This window comes from Macrobrachium rosenbergii, chromosome 6 (genome assembly GCF_040412425.1).
Source record: "Macrobrachium rosenbergii isolate ZJJX-2024 chromosome 6, ASM4041242v1, whole genome shotgun sequence".
Lineage (NCBI taxonomy): Eukaryota > Metazoa > Arthropoda > Malacostraca > Decapoda > Palaemonidae > Macrobrachium > Macrobrachium rosenbergii.
The window spans coordinates 42904012-42924078 of NC_089746.1; the positions used below are offsets into that span (position 1 = coordinate 42904012).

The 20067-nt window shown below is 38.6% G+C and overlaps 1 protein-coding gene across 27 annotated transcripts in view; it reads left to right on the forward strand.

Moving 5' to 3' along the window:
- The window catches only part of tun (tungus), a 74380-nt gene that overhangs the window by 15229 nt on the left and 39084 nt on the right, over positions 1–20067 (forward strand). For 8 of the 27 annotated variants that reach the window (XM_067105622.1, XM_067105609.1, XM_067105598.1 and 5 more), the window contains exon 2: positions 10153–10459. In XM_067105622.1, the coding sequence (XP_066961723.1) occupies positions 10341–10459 (119 nt within the window). In that variant the 5' untranslated portion in view covers positions 10153–10340. Of the gene's footprint in view, positions 1–5160; positions 5241–5489; positions 5768–5954; positions 6453–6637; positions 6742–10152; positions 10460–20067 lie in introns of those variants that run through there. The other 19 variants (XM_067105599.1, XM_067105615.1, XM_067105597.1 and 16 more) reach the window with 16 other exon arrangements.

Here is a 20067-nt window from a genome sequence, read left to right on the forward strand (position 1 = left end):
TATATATTAGCGTCTGTTCTCCTTCTGCCATTGTTAAACATCAGTGTTTTAGACTCCTGAAGATGCATGACATCCAAGGGCAGCTACAGCGTGCAGTACAGTCTAATCCTGTCTTTTTACATGTGCACCTTCCACCACAGTCCGTCTTCCATCCACATTTAGTCAATTCCCGGCAGCATTTAGAAATCGGTTCAACTGGGGTCTGGCAATGATACATGACCAGTGATGCTCGGTTCTGGATTCTTCTTGAGGAAGAAGGCCGGTGGGATGTTTGTGAATGACTCAATAAAGATCAGGAGCCTTTTTTGTTCGACTGTCTATAACATTGGGCAGTGTGCGTACTTCCCCTTCTTCCTCTGGACTTGGATGCTGGAGCAAAGAAATACTTGTACCATGGAAGGATGTATTGGCCGTTGCGGCTGTTGGATTGTGGTCTATGCTGTCTAAGGCAGAAGTTGTGAAAAGTCCCTTTCTCAAAATAAGTGGACACACAACATCATCTTCCACATATTGCTTTATTACACTCTCACCTAACTGTCCTGATACTTCCAACACTCTGTCATATGACATGCTAATTCCATTCTCATGAAGCTTGTCAATTAACTCTCTTTTTCTTGTTTTGGCAAACACTTTTATCCCGACTTATATAGGAAAAGGTGTTTCACGGTGTTTTGCATGCCTGCGGGTTTTTTATCCTTCAGTATACTTAAGGTAGCAGTTGTATTGTAAAAGTTGTGAAATAGCAACATCCGACAGTACAACACCATGGTCCAGATAGGACCTGATGTCAACACCATGTTCAGTGCGGCAAACAAACTGTAGAAGTGCCTGTGGAACAGCTTTCTTTCCAAGTCCTTGTAAATTTTGACTGAATTTTGTCTAATAAGCAGAAATTTCTCTTCGAATATCTGCAGCTTTAGCCAGGTGAATAGCTTCACTGTACTTGCTAGCATCAGTCAGAATTGTGCCAATGTCTTTTCTGAATACTAGAAGAACATCACGCCCTTTCCTATGGGCCTCAAGCTCAGGGATCCTAGAGAGTAACTACTTTTTTAACCTGGTGGTATTGATGTCTGGGGAGCCAGCACTTAGCTGTTGTAGCCGGCCCTTGTACAGGGAAGCTAGATCAGCAAGTCTGAATATTACAGGTGATGTTTCTGTATTAGTAACCTTGCTATCAATGATGTAGATAACAAGTTCAGAAAAAGCCACAGGATATGGCTCTTTCCATTGATCATGGCGATGCTCATCTTGCTTTATGGCATTGAGATGTGCTCTCTCTGAGTTGTATAAATCTCCCAAGCATCGTGGGTGATACTTCAGTTCTTGAGGAACATCACCAGCACTCAACTTTGTAAGGAACTTTCCATGGTTTAGGCTCATGGCACATTGATTGAGCCTTTCATTCAGCTGCATTGTCATTGCTTGTCTTAACTTTGGTATTTCATCCTCTCCTCCACAGAAAAGCATTGTACCTTTGGAGGGTCTGAGGTTGATGTATTGGGAGTCACTGTTCTCTTCTGTGCTCTTTTCAATTTGGTATTATTAAACAAAAGTCTGCAGCTGTTATGATATTTTGCTTTATTTCGTATAAATGTAGTTTCCATGCCTTCTTCATCATCTAACCGTGCTGGATCAAATGATATTGGCATAGCAATAAGAGCATGAAACAATGGTACATTTTTTGCAAGATTAACATATCCGGCAGTCATGTTTCCTCTGAAATAAGCTAAGAGGTGAAATTAGCGTTTCATAACTTTCGTCGTCTTGACAAAGACAACATTTACTCCAGCCAGTTTGCATTTTTTGGTTTGGCATCCATGATGAGATACTTTGAACTTAAGTAGAGCTGGCCGAGGGTTTATCCTTTTACCACCTTTGCTCAATTTCATGTATGGGATATAGTTAGGTTCGAGTTTTCACCATCCGGGTAACGTTAAAACCCCCGTCATCCTTGGCTCGGCTTTCCCGCACTGGCACATTCTGTTAGTTCAGGTGCGGCTATCTAATTTCTTTTGAGTTGATTAGATAGCATTTGGGATACTAAACTTGCAGTTTAGCTCATATTGAACCCCATGCTGAGCTTCACAGCAGTGTCCTTCACCAACGTGCCCTGGTAGTGAGCGACAGACACTCTCTTGGCTCTACCTCCATAGTTTAATTTTAGAGTTTTCCTTCTCATATATGAATGGTATTTACTCTAATATTGAGCTTCATCTGCCCAAAGCAACTGGTTTTTTGGTGACAAAACCTTCCGTTTGCCCCACTGCTGTCTGCAGAATCCCCCCTGCCTCAGCAACAATAGTGTTGACTTGACAGCAAGATCGGCTCTGTAGTTTGCAATCCTTTGGGACATTATATAGACAGAAAGGGCTTATCATTTTTGCCTTCTCTTCATTAGTAGCCTTTTTTAGTAGCAAAAGTTGGAAATAAATGGACAGAGATCGGAGTTTTTATGGTTAATGGCTGTTTTTTGTGTGCTGGCGACCATATTGGAATTTTTGATGGCTAGCACTTTTTTCTCAAAAAGTGACGTACAGAGTTTATTCATACCAGATTTTATTATGCTTGTATAATCAAATGAACGATTCTGGCCAAAATCACACTAAGCTAAGTTTTTATTCTGGCAAGGGATGGAATAATGGGTGTCAGCCGTGAGCTGTCTACCGTTGTTTGGCCTCACTGCTAGAAGTCCATATTCGCTTTTTATGTATTTTTATTTGAAAAAAAAATGAGGTCTTAACAGCACAGTCATCCCAAAACTGATTATTCCTTCTTCTGCTGTTGTCTGTTTTAAAATGTTCGAGGTTTTGTGCGTACTCTTGAAATCTTATGTATATTGTTCTAAATTGATCTACAGAATGACGCATTCAATAATAATAACCGCTTACACACACGCGCGCGCGCGCGCATGACAGCATTTACGATGCATTTAGTCTAAATGATCAAGGTGGGAGATTCGTATAATTTGTTTTTAATGACTTTTCAAGTCCGGGCTTTCACGGTAAACCTCATGTGCTCTTCACAGAGAAATACTGTTGTTATTACTTTGGCATTTAGTAATAAGTGTAGTCATTTTTCTTCCTCTTCTTCTTCTTCTTCTTCTTCTTCTTCTTCTTCTTCTTCTTCTTCTTATTATTATTATTATTATTATTATTATTATTATTATTATTATTATTATTAGCCTATATTCATTGGGCACATACCTTATAAATTCTTTCATTTGTGAGAATAACGAAAAACAGAGGAAAGAGAGACTATTTTAGATAAGCTTAAAATAAGTTTATTGTTGAATTCCGACTGTTATAATTTCGTGAGGCGTCAAAGGCTAAATTTCTGGTAATAGCTACACAGTACAGCGTGCTGCAGATTAAGGAAAACACCAAATGTTTTGTACGATATAAGACTGCTGTATAACATGTTTTGTTATACAGCCTAGACTGGTCTTGACACTGCAATATGAGTCAGAACCCAACTATGAGACTATGCGTGTATGCCCTGTTTGTTTTTATCGACATACTGTATTCGAGACCACAATAATTATTGTTTCTGCTTCACAAGATTCTGGCAATGTTTTAACACAGTCTAGTCTTTTCACTATCCTTTCTCAACACTTTCTTCGTTGTATTCCGAGTATCTCAGCTTCGCATCTGTTTTCATTCCATCTTAGTTAACTGACTGGTATAATGCTGATACCTGGCGTTGCGACAATCGTGGTCATCAACTAACCCCGATCCAACCTCTCAGTAACATCAGGTGTCTGTAGAATGTTTACCTTGTATAACTAACGATACTGAAAAAGTTCATGAAAATATGTCGGATTTGTGGCAACACGAAAAAAATAAATAATAAATAAATCATCGCCTCCCCTAAAGCACTTCATTCGTCTTCTTCCCCTTTATTCAGATTTGTAGATACATTTTCCCAAGGTCTCTCTCTGACTGGCGGGCGACTGAGTTTCACATTGGTAGCCTTGGTGCTGGTAGCTTTCGTTTGACTCCAGGAGATCCCTAATACAACCGAGACAAGTAAATTATGGGGGATTCATTCCTCTGCAGTATGCTCATTTCATTTGTTTAATGAGAGAGAGAGAGAGAGAGAGAGAGAGAGAGAGAGAGAGAGAGAGAGAGAGAGAGAACGGTCGTAGTTTTATTTCAACAATTTCATAGACTGCTAGCCAGCTACATTCTTCTTCACCCAACATTATGTGGGAGTCGGGGGAACTTTCGTTTCCCGAGACTGCTGCAAAATTCATAGTGATGAGCCTTGCCTGGCACAATCTAAATCGAGGTCAAATAGCTTTAATCACACCTTATTCCTTTGGTCTCGTTGGGGTTTGCGAGAGAGAGAGAGAGAGAGAGAGAGAGAGAGAGAGAGAGAGAGAGAGAGAGAGAGAGAGAGAGAGAGAGGTGGGGACGGGGAGGGGGTGGTTGAAGGCGCACCGCAGTAATCCTTACAGTTTACTACAGAGGCTAGAAAGGTCTCAGTTGGTTGCTTTGGTTTCAGGGGTCCATACCAGACCTCTTTTGCCATTTCACACCTTACCATATTTATAGACTGTCCTAAGGCAGTACAGGGTGCTGGTATATGCTTACTTAGTCTAGACCAAACATATGTCTGGCCGTTGTCCAGAGGCAGTCCGTTAGTGTCGTAAGGGAGTGAAGGGCTGGTGAGAACCTTTGGACGTTAGTGTAACCAACCAAGACGAAGAGAGAAAAGGGCAAAGAAGACATTACTAAACTTCAGTTACTATATGCCGTGGATTTAAGAGAAAGAGAGGGAATGTGGATTTCGTATGACTGATAAAGTAGCAAGGTTTATGTATTTTCAACGGAGAAAGTACAAAAACAGTACATAATCAAGAGAAGTGTTCGTAGTTAAAACACTAACGCAAGTAAAAAAATTAAACCAGCATTGTAAAAAAAATTAATTCACAGGCTTCGGATATGAACGATCATTTATTTTGGTCAACAGCAATCATAATAAAAACTATAAGATACGAAATGAATCTCAAACTCAGCATAATATATTAACTGGCTAACCCCTTCAAAGTAATCTTATCTTGTGGTGGACAGCAGCCCCACAAAGATTATCCAGATTGTTATAATCAATCGTATTTTTTTTATCTTGATAAGATATTTCCTACAGTCACCTGGACTCTTTAGGAATACTTCAGTCTCTTAGAGTGGCGCCTATAGAGCAACGTTGCAAGAGAGAACAGATTTTGCTTAGACCAGAGAGTAAATAAAATAGGGTGTCTGTATGAGCACTGCAACACCACTCTCACTCTTTCGTATCGATTGCCATCGCAGCGCATACGTAGTGTAGTAAACGCGCAGTCTTTTTAGCTTATATTTCTCATTTGTTTAAATTTACTATTTAAAATGAATAAAATAATACACGAAAAAACGTATGGTCGTATTTTGAGAAGCGGTGAGTGTTGGATTGGCAAGAAAATAAACGGGAAATAAAGAGAACATGGCAATAATGTTGGAACGGCGAATGTGTCGTCTGCTGCCGCTACCGACGTCGCTCTCTCTCTCTTTCTCGCACAGTCAATAACAAACCCTCCAAAGAGAAGGAGTACGAGAGAGAGAGAGAGAGAGAGAGAGAGAGAGAGAGAGAGAGAGAGAGAGAGAGAGAGAGAGAGAGAGAGAGAGAGAGAGAGAGAATGCAATGAGAATGTCTCTTATTTCATGACGTAGAGTCTCAGGCAGTGGACGCTCGCTTGTGTAGACCTGTGTAGTTTTGTCGTTGTAATATTTGTGTGTGTAGCCCATTGTGTTTTCATTTTTAGTTTCTATTTAATTTGAATGTAATGGAAGTGAACAGTATTATTATTATTACTCTTAGCTTGTGCGTAGAACTAGTTTTTTTTATTATTAGAATAACTCACACGCCTTTTGACTGTCCGTGAATGACACACCGTCCGTAGTTTTGATTTTTTTTCTTTTGGCTGTGATCAGTCTGTCGTACTTACCCCATTCACCTGTCTGTGTGTAGTTTTTGACCAAGTTTTGACCCCCTGGCGTAAATCGAGGAGTGGTGTAGAGACAAACCCATACAGACACACGGCACGGAGTTCGTAAAATAAAAAAAAAACTTTGGAATGGAGTGCTATGCCCAAGGACAACTGCTACAACTACTACTACTACCCCTCAAAAAATGCCGAAGAATGCCCTTACCCATGGAAGGTGTCCCAAACAACCTCTTGCTCACCTACCCTGCTCAACGTGACCTGTAGAGGGCAAGCTTGCTCTAGGAAACCCAACGAGAAGACTGCACAATATCTAGCCTGTCAGTTTTTTCTACCCCTTCAGTCTTTTACAAAACTTAAGAAACTTAGACGTAACCAGTATTATCTACGACAGGCTGTGTTTTGTGTCAGACAGGCTTGCTTGAATAAACAGACACAGCATCGGTGCGACAGTAGAGGTGTCTGTTTAATGCAGGTTGCTTGATAACTTGTTGCCCTGTCTGCATTGACCTGTAGTGTTCAAACGCCTACAAGTTATTTTTAGTTATTTTGATTTGACGATGAGATTTGATCTGAATTAGTTGAGAAGTAATTGAAAGTCACAAATTAGTTAGTTCTTTAGCGTATTTGCATTGATTTCATTTTTATTTTGCCTTGCAGTTTTGCTTTCCTAATGTATTGAGGGATCAGTCTACTAGAACATTTGACCTGGTTGAAAAAATAGAAAATTAATTTGCATTTAGCCTGTACTGTTGTGATATGAGGTAGGTTACTTTGTTAATTAGTTCTTTTAAGTGTAAAGGTATTGCTTTGTAGTTTCCTGTTTTTTTTAAATATCTTTTCGTTGTATATCATAGTCTAGTCATTGCTGAGTTTACTTTAATTCCTCTTTGTGCATGATGATCTGTCAAGTGTCAAAAATCTAGTGTTTCAGAGTACAGGACCTCGTATTTCATTATAGCCTAGACGATAGACATATCTAGTTGTAGTATGCGGCTTTAGTCTGAACAGGTAGGCTATAGTAAAATCAACATAGAAAATATGTTAAAACTACTGCAATAAACTGACGAATGGTTAAACTGAAGATTACAGACATGCAGAATAAATGCATTAGGCCTCAGATAAAGTTACAAGAACATCAATTTGGATATTTTTGATGTGTCTTAAATGTGAATCAAGTTTACTTTTCTGGCACCGGATACATCACATCATAGGAAGAAGAATTCAGATTTCTGTATTTCTTATAAATTGGTGTTACAGTTCTTTAGGATTAGTGTAGTTTCCCAACTACTTTTAAATTTAGATATATTTTCATTTGCTATGGCCTTCACTATTGCTATACCATATTTTTCCTAATACACTACATGCATATTTTATATATATATATATATATATATATATATATATATATATATATATATATATATATATATATATATATATATATATATATATATATACATATACACACACACACCTATACACACTATATATTTTCAGTTTTGTTCTTTTGTTATTTTCAACTAAATTTGAACTTTAATAGATAGGTCTACCAGTAACATCATCTCTTGGGTGCTCTATATTTTCAAGGAAAGGGATATGAGTATTGCTATAAATATTACCATGCTTTAACAAAATTTGCTGTCCAATGGTTGTTATTGTTGTTACCCCTGTAGCTGCCTTGCCCACAATCCATGTGTTGTAAAAAGTACGTGAGACTGCCTCTCTTTTAATGATGTAATGATGATGGTTAAGGACCTAGCCAATAGATAGATAGAATAAAGAATAAATTACTGTTGCAGATGGTGTATTTTTTAACAGGACACCTCTAGGTAACCAGGGCTTGGATGCAACAGAATGGTGTTACTGGTGTTACCAGTTATCACAATGGAATCAATATTTGGAATAGTAAAGTGGATATGAATGCAGATGCAGTAAAGTCGAGTTGATTCACTCGAGAAAAACCAGGCCTAGATTCTCAGAATGATGTCTGTAGTTAACTACTTCAGTGGGATGCATTTATGGAAACACTTTAAGTAAATACGGTACTGTCCAATTAAGCAACAAATGTAGATCATACTGAAGTGGTCTATGCTAGGTTAGCTGCCTTGGGTTCAGGAAAAGTCTGATGTTGTTTCGCAGATGGCCGTCATAGTGGGGTGAAGATTTTTTAATACTTTTCATTGAATTAATTTCAACATGTGGTACAGTAATTTTTTTGAGTGCCATCTTCTTTAAGTGAAGGAGAGACTATAGTTACCATATAACTTGTCTGCACATAGCATAGAGTTACATTGGAATTTAAGATATCTTAATACGGTGCAGTTAACTGTACCAATTTTTGATATTGTGATTAAAGTTACAGTATATGTTACTTAGACTAGGTAGCTTGTGAATAGAAGACTTTTACTAGGTTCCCTTGTATGTTGCTAAAGACATCTAAAGGTATTTTAGGTAATGTACCAGTGCAATCAGTGCTATGTATATGTACATGAAAGCACCATGACCAGATTACCAGTAATGTTGAATGGTGTTGCATGTGTAGCCTAAGTGTGATGCTAGCCATCCCCCTGAAAACTAAATAAATTAGCTTGGTGTTCAGGTTAAACTACTTAATAATAATATGTACACCTCATGTTCACTAGACTACTCTTATTTAGATTTTGTGTGAATCTCATGTTCTGTGTGCAGTACTGTACATATGTTTACAGTTATATCATTATCCAATCGCATTAGCTGTACAGTACAAAGTATACAATTTACTTTGAAGCTTTGTTTTGCATATCCATCCACACCTATGCAATTTTATTCACACTTTTGTTGTTTACTGCAATTTGGTAAATAGACACAATCACATTGAGGGAAGTGCAATAAGGGTGTATAGTGCAGGTGGGGGAAGTGCAAATGAACAAGGATTACTTTATTGCCTTGATTCAGTCCTATCATGAAAGTAAATGCAATACTGTTAAGTGTGAGAATAATAATCTAGACAGAGTTAAGGCCAGTGTTAATTGGGATTAGGGAGAAATGCCCAAAATGTAAAATCTAGCATTTTTCAAAAGCAGATTTTGTAATGACCATAAGTTTGAGGTCATTTGAAGGTCCAGAATAATAATCTAAGGTAGGCAGTAACTATGTTGTGGAGGCACTGAACTGGAATAAATTCTGGGTTTACCAGTCATGAGTCCCAAGATCCAAGTTGATATGGGAAGTACTGTAGTGACAGTTTAACATTTAATGTGAACACCAGATAAAGTTGATGCATTGTAGGCATAGGTATAACAGAAGAGATAGGAGTGGGTTGGGGGTGTGGTTATGGGAGCTCTGGAGAGCCTTGGAAATGGCTTTGGTAATTTGCAGATGCTTACAAACTCTGCCTTTTAAAGTAATGGGAAAAATTCCATTGAATGACACATTGAAGTTTGCTACTTTTAAGTTGTATTATCCCTCCTTGCATCTCTTCAGTCTGTCTGTTTCTCTGTGGACTGTGATAGACTACTTTTTATATTTTCTTCATGTAGTTGTTGCTTTTTCCCTGTCAATTTTTATTCATTCACTTACGTCTCTTTCAATCAGACTATCCACATTCTTTAACTTTACTCCACTCTTGACTTCTCACACAAAATTAAACCAATCTTGCAAGCCATTTGAGTATAGGAGTGGTATTCAGCGGTTTGGTGAAAATATTGTTGATAATAATGATCATTATTATTATTAATTGTAGTGCTGGTATTGCATGCCACCATGCAGGCAGTACTTAATAAACGTTTATCTGTTCAGTGAAGAGTGAGGTGGAAAGTACCTGCAACTGGCAGTGTTGTTCATTATTATCCAAGTTGCCCACTGTATATTGTGCAGATATTTCTCCTGAAGGACTGGTGAAAAGCAGATTTATCTCATTTGTGATATTGTGTCTGCATACTACCCAGCTGATGTTCTCATTTGTGAATGCCAAGAACTTATTATATTCAGTGATATAATTCTGTATAGTTTGTGGGATATGATTTGCACAAAACTTGCTCTCAGAATTTTTATACTCCACAGTTCAGGATGTTAGAATATTAAGCTGATTTTATGTTAGTGCAAGCTGTTTTGTAGGGAGCAGCCTGTATGATTATTGTTTAAGACTTTTTGCTCATTTACTAAATATTTTTTTCTTTTCGTTTTTGACAAAGTGATTTCACAAAGTTGTATCTGGAAGAAGTGGTGATGATGGTCCAAACTGCAAAATAGTGTCACAGTAGATGACTTGTGCATTACATGGAAACATTTCTCGGAAAGTGAAAATTGTACCAAGGTGAACTTCTGGTACTCTGCCATTTCTGAAACTTGTTATTTGGACGTGAGTTGTGAAAGTGTGAGAATGGCAGCTCAGACTCAGACAGCTGGAACTCCTGACAGTCCCTCCAAGCACATTGTATCGAAAACAGTGAAAACAATAGTTCCGACACTTGAAGACTGCCCCTACACGCAATATTACTGGTAAGATCTCAAAACTTATTTAAGATGTCGTTAATGCAAGTATTCTAAGTTCATTTGTAAGTTTAACCATAGTTTTACATATAATTCAAGGCTGACACCTTGAAATTTGGTGCAACATTCAGTAATAGTTAACTAATTACCATTTCTTCATGTGGTGCACTGTAGGCATTACTTATGGTTCTTTGCAGTGTCCCTTTGGAACTTAGCAGCTACCCTTTTCATTCCCTTTACTGAACCTCCATTCATATTATCTTTCTTCTATCTTACTTCTACCCTCTGCTAACAGTTGTTTCAGTGCAACTGCGAGGTTTTCCTCCAGGTACACCTTTAAAACCTCCTTTACTCTCAGTTTCCATTTCAGCACTGAATGACCTTACAGGTCTAGCACTTGGCCTTTGGCCTGAATTTTATATTCATTATATTCCATTTGCCCCTTGCAAATGTATCAAATTACTATCTGCATATTCAGTATATATACTGTCACTGTTTTTGTTTCTTTCTGTATTTTTAGTTTCCCCCTGTTCTTATGATGTTATCCTTCTTGTCACTGTATTTCCTTGTTGATGGTTTTTATGTTTTTGGCTCATGGCAGTGTGTTTCATTCCTTACTCAACACAAACTTGGGGGCTTATTAAACATTGTGTATTATGCTCTTTATATTTATATTGTTAGGGATGCTATTTAAAATGGGAGTTATGGTTGCGTAGGTAAGTAAGGAAAGGCCTGTTGTCAGTTTCTGTATTCCTTTGCTAATGTCAGCGTATAATTAGGTGCTTCCTGTACAGGGCAAACATTGTAATGATTGCAGAGATTGAATACCTGATGAGTTGGCCGAGTAAGTTGGAAAATTTGTTGTCTTATCCTATTGGCTGCTATATTAGTAGCATATGCTACTATACCTCAGACATATACTGCTGTAATTCAAGTATATGCCAGTGGTTCTGTTTCTTATGCAGCAGTCTGAATATAATGGCTAAGAAGTGCTGTAATAGCTTTTAATTAAGATTAACAAGCTACTGTATACTATTTTCCTTTGCACTTTTGTGCATGACAAGCTACTGTAGGCCTATACTATTTTCCTTTGCGCTTTTGTGCACGATGTGTTAGATGCCCTTGAAACAATCACATTGCAATGCTGGTTTCATTGGAGTGAAAGTGTAACAGCTGGAACTAGCATTTTGAAACCTTGTATGGGGAATGAGGTTACATTTTGGTCTCATATTCTTAGCTATTTCAGTACATAATGCTTCTTCAGAGAAAAAACTCAGGTGGACCTTTCTAAACACTTCTTGAACAGAACAGGTAATGGGTCTGCTAAAACAGTTTATGTTGCCTCCTCTTTGCAAAGATCCTCCACTGCACAGGAGGCAGGAACGACACTCAGAACAAGAATTAGTAAGGTTACATGCATTAGCTCTGTATCTGCTGCAAGTTGAATGAGGATCAGTCTCAAACAAGGCAAGAAAACGAGAGCAAGGGTAGTTATCAACCCCAGGACATTTTCTCTGAGTCTTATGATGAGCTACACAACTTGTTGAGTAGCCACCACTGGACCTCACTGATGGCATTTTTACACCAGTGGGCAATAGATCACTCAGTAGAACTTTCATTCAGGTATATTCCAGGCAAGAGGAATGTAGTGGCTGACAAGCTAAGTCATCAAGGGCAGGTCTTAGGGACGGAGTGGTCTCCACATCAGGAGATGGACAGACTCTTCCATCCATGGGGAAGGCCAATGATAGACCTGTTCACAACAAGGTTCAACAGAAAGCTAGAGGTCTATTGTTCGGTGGTTCCAGATTCCTTTGCCATGGCGAAGGATGTCCTGCAACATCCTTGGGACAATCTGGAAGCTTATGCCTTTCCCCCCTTTTGCCTGATCTGTCAAGTCTTGAACAGGGTAATGATTTCCCGGAATCTGAGGATGACCCTAGTAGCTCCTTTGCGGCCTCACGCAGAGTGGTTCCCCGATCTGTTAGCCCTGCTGTCAGTGGTCCCGAGAAAAATTCCCCCGTGGCACAACCTTCTCTGCCAATTTCACATCGAGAGATATCACCAATCAGTAGGATCCCTATCTCTTCACGGCTAGAGACTATCCAGTATCTCCTGCGAGCGAGAGGCTTTTCTCGCAGGGCAGTGGCAGAGATGTTTGGCTGCCTCAGATCATCTTCCTCAGCCGTGTACCAAGGAAAATGGGCCATCTACTGTGATTGGTGTCGTCAACAGAGTTTCTTTCAGGTCAGAACTTCTGTTCAGCAGATAGCTGATTGCCTTACTTTTCTCCGTAGGGAGAAATGTCCTTCTGTGTCTGCCATCAAAGTCTACAGAACTGCTTTGGGCATAGTTCTACGTTTGAAAGATGTAGACCTGTCTTCCTCATGGGATCTCAATGCTGCTCAAAAGTTTTGAGCAATCTTGTTCTCCTAGAGAACTTAAACCACCTAGTTGGGATCTGCCTCTGGTACTAAGCAGTCTCACTTGTGCTCCATATGAACCTTAACGGTGATCATCAGACAGAAACTTGATCCTCAAGACAGTCTTCTTACTGGTATTGGCTTCATCAAAGAGAGTGAGTGAACTTCATGGTCTCTCCTTTAGTGTTAAACACATGAGGGGTTGGAAGTCCGTAGTCTTTGAATTTGTCCTGGAATTCATAGCTAAGATTCAAAATCCCTCAGCTCATGATGACAGGTTTGAGTCCTTTTCAATCCCTTCTCTAGGAGATTTTGTTGATAATGATCTGGACGAATTGCTGTTATGTCCTGTCAGTGCACTGCTTAGTTACCTAAAAAGGACTCGTCACCTCAGACCTGGCTGTTGAAGACTTTTTGTTAGTACAGGCTAGAACAAGAAAAAAGTGTTCAAGAATACCATCTCCTTTTAGCTCCGTGAGGTTATTAGACATGCTTATAGTTCTTCTTCAGCCTCTAATGATGACACAGTGCATGCAAGGGCACATGATGCTAGGGGTTGGGACCCCTCATGGGCATTCAGAAAGAATTTGTCTGTTCATAGGATTTTGAGGGCTGGTGCTTGGCTTCGTCAAACCACCTTCACATCCTTCTATCTGTGGGATGTTGCCCACAGGTCCTTGGACACTTTTTCCTTGGGTCTGGTGGTGTCTGCTCAACAAGTTTTGTAGCTCATCCAGTGCCCCTGGCAGGACAGATTGTATTGTACCTAAGATGATGTGAGAATGAATGAGAGGGCTGGTCTTTTTCCTTTTCTATTTTCCCTTTTCTTCTTTACTGGCAGGCAGCGAGAAGATTGATCCATCATGTGCTGGAACTGGTCAGATACAGGTGAGTGAGCAGCCATTCTGTTCAAGTATATTTTATTCTTAAACGAATAAATCCTCTCAGAAGCTAGTCCTTCCTCTCTCTGACAAGGGAAGAGAGGAATGATAGTAAACAAAATTTGTGGCTAACGTAGGTATGTCTTCACAGATATAGTTCTTTAGCTTCCTGCTATACAATGTCTCTTCACAATGTGTATTAGCCCAGCAGTCTGACTTTTTGATAAACTACCATTGTTTATCTAACAGGTCAGAGGCTTACATCTCCTTCCTTTGCCTTCTCTTAGCCAGGAAGTGAGACCAGGTGTGCTGAACCTCCAGTCGGTTCATGACTTTCTGTCCTCCTACCAAAAGTGAGTCTATCCTTACATTAAGACTCAGGTTTGTTTTGCAAATGAACAAATGACAAATTCTTAATTATTTTGGATTTTTCATAGCTAACAAACCCATTGTTTATCTAACAGGTCAGAGGCTTACATCTCCTTCCTTTGCCTTCTCTTAGCCAGGAAGTGAGACCAGGTGTGCTGAACCTCCAGTCGGTTCATGACTTTCTGTCCTCCTACCAAAAGTGAGTCTATCCTTACATTAAGACTCAGGTTTTTGTTTTGCAAATGAACAAATGACAAATTCTTAATTATTTTGGATTTTTTCATAGCTAACAAACCCATTGTTTATCTAACAGGTCAGAGGCTTACATCTCCTTCCTTTGCCTTCTCTTAGCCAGGAAGTGAGACCAGGTGTACTGAACCTCCAGTCGGTTCATGACTTTCTGTCCTCCCACCAAAAGTGAGTCTATCCTTACGTTAAGACTCAGGTTTGTATTGCAAATGAACAAATGACAAATTCTTAATTATTTTGGAATTTTCATAGCTAACAAACCCAGTCTTAACGTATACTGCCCACCTCTTGCCTTCCCTCGTTCTGGTTACCTGGGCTGGAAGAAACTGGATGTGTCACGGCATCATGAGTGAGAGAAGGGCGGCTGATGCCTCCTCTCTCAGCCCATTGGCTGAACCCCGTTGCCACCAATTCCTTGTTCTACAATTTTAGATGTGTTTTTACCGGTTTCCAGCTAGCGCTAGAAGAATTTATCCGTACGTTAAGGCCACAGGTTTGTTAGCTATGAAAGATACAAGTTAATTAAAAATTTGTCATTTTTAAATATGTTTCCAGGCATTACAAACCTACATACAATACTTTAATTTGTGCTTTAATGCCAGGTTAGCCCAGATAAACCTGGTTGCTACATGACTTGAAAATGAATTAAGCTCTTGATAGGAGGAACACTGTTTCACCCATAGTAAAATTGTGTACTTAGAACTCTTGTGGTATTTCTTCTCGTAAATTTCAATTTAATTTCTAAAACATTTTTTGGCAAATGACTAACCAGTTAGTCTCCACCTATTCCTGGCTTTGGGAGAGCTTGACTGACATTGTACTTGTGTACAATGATGGGATTGCTGTTTCCAGGGTTGTACTAATAGAAGACAAGCAGTTTATTGTTTACTCATAAACAGGCATATTCAGTGCACAGGCCCACAGATGATTATACCCCCTGCTTGCTGATTGAGGTTAATCTTATTAGGCCTCTTGAAGAGTAATTGTTATTTATTATGCAACAAAAAATCTCCATTCCTATATGAAACACCATCCTCTTAACCCCTGCAGTTGACTTTGCATTCTAAAAGTACAGTCAAGTATTGTCTGATCTTTTTATCATCTCCACTAACTCTTGCAGTGCATCCCACAAAGCAATAATGTTTTCTATGGCATATAACACACTTGTGAATGCAAGGCTAATTTTTGGTGGGAATATTAAGAAAAAAGATTTTTTTGTTACCAGGGCAGCTCACGTTAGACTACCATAGCACTATTAAATCTGTATACACATATGCTAACAATGAAAGCAAATATGATTTAAACACACAGATTCTTTTCTTGCATTCAAGAGCTTTATACTATAAATCTCTATTTAAACAAACCTTTTACTGTAAACATTTGTGTGGACCACCAGATGTAAGTTACCACTGTACAAATATCTTGTTCTCTTGTCTATTAATTATTGGTAATTTGTAACTAAATTATTGTTAAATTTTTATTAAAGAGTAGGAGGTTCATCTGTATGAAGGAATAATTTCTTTTATTCATACAGGACATGTTGAGAAAATAAGTTTCCACACAATTGCATAAATTTACAAGGGGGAAGTGTATTGACTACCCAGTCGTTTAATCATTTTGTTAGTTCTCCATGAGAAGGAGTTTCTCATTTCATTAGAGTAGTTTTTAGTGTACAGCTAGGTAAAGCAAAGTATAATTTTGTAATAGAGATGTTTGTTCAACATATAGGAGAAAAAGAAATTACAGCACATGTTGGTAAATACAAAAGTAAATATTTTTACATTTCATGGTCAAGTGGAAACTCAGTGTGTTGGTTGTGTACAAAAATATAAAGAAGGAGAAAGTGGAAAATCATACTTTACAATAAGAGAACAGGACAGTAAAATTAATCATCAAACAACTTTGAATGGTAATTTGGTATTGTTGCTGAAATAAATACATCATAAGTGCATGAAATAGGTAGATGGTAGATTTTCTATCGTTGTTGTAAAGTGTCTTCTTAAAACAAGATAATCATTAAGTGAGACATCTGTTTCATGTATTTTTTTTTCAATGGTGGAGGCTAAGTTTCAAACCCTCTAAATGACAATGAAGCACCAGGTAAGTGTTATGGTAAGGATGGATGTGGGGCAGCAGATACTAAAGGCAGTGTAAGACAGCAGTGTATGTATGCTGCTTATTGGGCCCACTCATGTTTGCTGTATACCTGTTTGTGAAGTTAGGGAAAGTGGCTTGCTCACAACTTTTGGGATATGTTACCTCTGTTCATCTAGTGTTATGAATTAACTAGTACAACTTGGGTCCTGGAGGTGTAGATACAGTATAAGCCTAAGAGGTGAATAGATGGTAAAATTTGTAGTAGGTATTATATGTAATATCAGCTGGCATTTAGCATACGTATTTTCAAAATCAATGACCATTGTCAGATACTTTGTTACAGTTAATCAGTCAGTTTTAGAGCATTTTCTGTCACAGTAATTAATTAACCATTGTTTTCCATACAAACACACTGCCTCCCTTCTCACTCTTTTATATGACCCCAACAGGTGTCTAGTAGTTACCATTGCATTGTACTGTTTTTCATCCCCTGTTTGACCTTTCCATTATCTCCCAGGTCAGACAGGCCAATCTAATAATGTGTTTCACTTGTCCCATGCTTTCAGCAAGCATGCTTCCTTGAGTAGGTTGGCAGCATGATTGAATTGGTCATGCAGTGTCGCTTTCCTAATGAGGTCATCCTAATTAGAGAACTGATATCTTTTTCAAATGCTTTCCAGCCTAAGTAAATATTCTGTTGTCAAAAGACAAGTATGTGTTTGACATGAACACATTTTAATTTATTTAAATTCTTGTTTCTTTCAACCAAATCATTGTTTCACATCCCCTCTTGCTCCCATCCCCATAGGGGGTCAGTGCCATCAGTGCGCCTCACTCAATGCACTGTAGGCATTACTTAAGGTTCTATGCAGTGTTCCTTCTGCCCCCAGCTGCAACCCCTTTCTTTCCCTTTACTGTACTTCTGTTCATATTCTCTCTTCCATCTTGCTTTAAGCAAGAGATGTTTGGTTGCTGTCCACACTGAGGACATTTTCCCCCACCACCAAATAGAAGCATAGAGTGATCTAAGGCAATTGTTTGTATATATGAAACAAATTTGTTTTGAAAAATTATAATTTTTCTTACTGTTCTATTCAGGTTGACAGTTTATTCTGAGGCACTAATACCATATGATTTATGGTACATTCTGTATTGAGCTGTTTAACCAAGTAGCCCTTGCAAGATTTTTTATTTTACAGTATACTAGTTGACAGATGTATTGATTTAGGTCAGGAAATTTATTAGTTGTTCATGTTTGATATGATTATATTGTATTTGAAAGTATTGTGCAGTGTTGTTTGAACTAAAATGTAGTACATGCCCAAAATATACTCTGTAAACTGCATGTACATTAGTTGTGCTGTAATCTCCATATAACTTTTTCTTTTTTTGATATTTGGTTCACTGAATATAATTTATAAACAAAGTGCAGAACATTGGTTTGATGTAGCCAATTGCATCAGGAAGACAAGAAGATAGACTATGAATTTACAGATATCTTGTTCTTCCATAGGTGAGAAATACCCTTCAAGGAAATATACCCATATCATTTATCGTGATTGTAAAATGCAGTTTCATGGACGTCTTTAGGTTTGCCAGTGCTGTCACACTGCAGTATTCTTGCATTTTTCAGTTCAGTCCTCTTTGGAAATGTCCCTCCCTTTTCTCCTACCCTTATTTCCTCAAGCGGGGTCTCAAAGTTAGTTTTAGCAAAGCAGAAGCCTTTTTTTATGTTACACTCGATTCCCTCCAGGTTCATTTTAGGAATATAAGTTTTATATAATGCTATGAATGTCCCGAAGATACTTACTTGATTCTGGCGGCAACGGATGAATGCAGGGAGTTCCTTACATTATCAAGAAATCTACTGTATTTATTACACATCTGACTCAATATTAGGGCAACTTCGTAGACAAAGCAAGGGAAAATCTGTGGCTTAGGACCTTCTTCATGTGAGGGAAAATTACGTAAACTCAAGGGTTCTCTTAACTAATTGTATTTACATAACAAACACAGATCAGAAGAATGACGAATTACTGGGCAGGTAATAATAAGGGCCTGCTAAATGTGAATGAACCCTACACAGGATAAATATTCTACACCGATGATGTCTTCATAACAGGAAACATTGCAGAGGGGTTAGAAGGGGTACTGCACATGGGATAGAGTCAAGTGATTCCACAGTCATGGCCTATCTGCAATATATGCAAGACGGTTACTTGCGAGAATAATAAGATGTTCAAAGGAAATTGAGGGAATGCACAGATGGTGCCAAATAACTCAGTTCAACATCAAAGGCATAATTACGTTAACACTGAATGCTCCAACACAAATTGCTGAAGGTGATCGCACAATGGGAAAAAAATTAAAATCAGACAGAGAAATAACAGGAATCGTGACTGACCAAGAAACCTTATTCCGGTACGTTACCTTTGTCAAGATGACGGTGTCCCCGCTCGATAGGGTGCTGGCGATGGAGGAGGGAATCAAGGGAAATACCACTACAAAAGTACACTGGTTCAAACCTCGGGGTAGAACACGTGGAAGGTTTGAGGGTCAAGCAAGGGTAAGCACATCTGTCCTCGGTGGTGTTCTGCACGCTTCTCTCTCCAATTGCTGTTGCATCATCTGTTAATAACCTCGGGGTTTATGCCTCAGTGTCTGGGTAGACGGTGCAAAAGGTCAGTCTTCATCATGTTTTCTGTATAGACCACATGGCATCAGTTAAACCTCGTGGAAGGGTTAACATGGGGGGCGGCGCCAACTTTCTCCTTTTTGGCTCCTCCTTTGCTCATTTTCTGGCCGCCAAGAAGGTACGAAGGTCATCTGGAAACAAGGCCTTAGTCAGTCATTGGAACAGAGAGAAGGGTTAGGCTTAACCATTTTGGGGAATGAAGGAGAGAGAATATGAAGGGGTGAATGGAAACCCTCAGTGTTAGTAATTAAAACAATTGAAATGAATTTTATTTCTTTCTCAGTTACGTTACTGATGTAAAAACAGGTGAGGTGGCTCGGAAAGAGGTGCCATCCTGTGCAATGAGCATTGATAAACTACTTGCCTACTCTTTCGTTGGGAAGATATTTGTAGGATAGCCATCAAAATTTTTCGCTGAGAGGATATTTATAGGATATCAGTTAAAAATTTTTATTTCATGTAAGTAACTTAGCATGTACAGTAATTACATAGCGTAGTTCTATGTACAGTAATTACATAGGGTAGTTCTAACTCACACGGCAGCCTTTATTTAAAAAATTGCAGTAGCGCTTCGATAGTTTAGTGTAGTTGACAAGCCCTGCCCACCAATGGGAGTACTGTACTGGAAACGACTTAGCAGAAAACTTCATTCTGTTTCTGTCGGCTCTAGAGTAACCTTGGGGGTTTGCTGCAGCTTTTGTTTACTGATTTTCGGTTGTATGGCTGGATTTCAGTGAAGTATAACTTTTTGAGTATCCTTTAAGTTTTACTAGCTTTCAGGATAATTTTTTCTAGTTCTTTGGTTATTATGTGTGATTCAATTTCATCTATTTTTGCTATTGTAGCAAAAATTGCAAACCAGATTAATCAGTCTTCATATGATTCTCATACAATTTGCAGTAA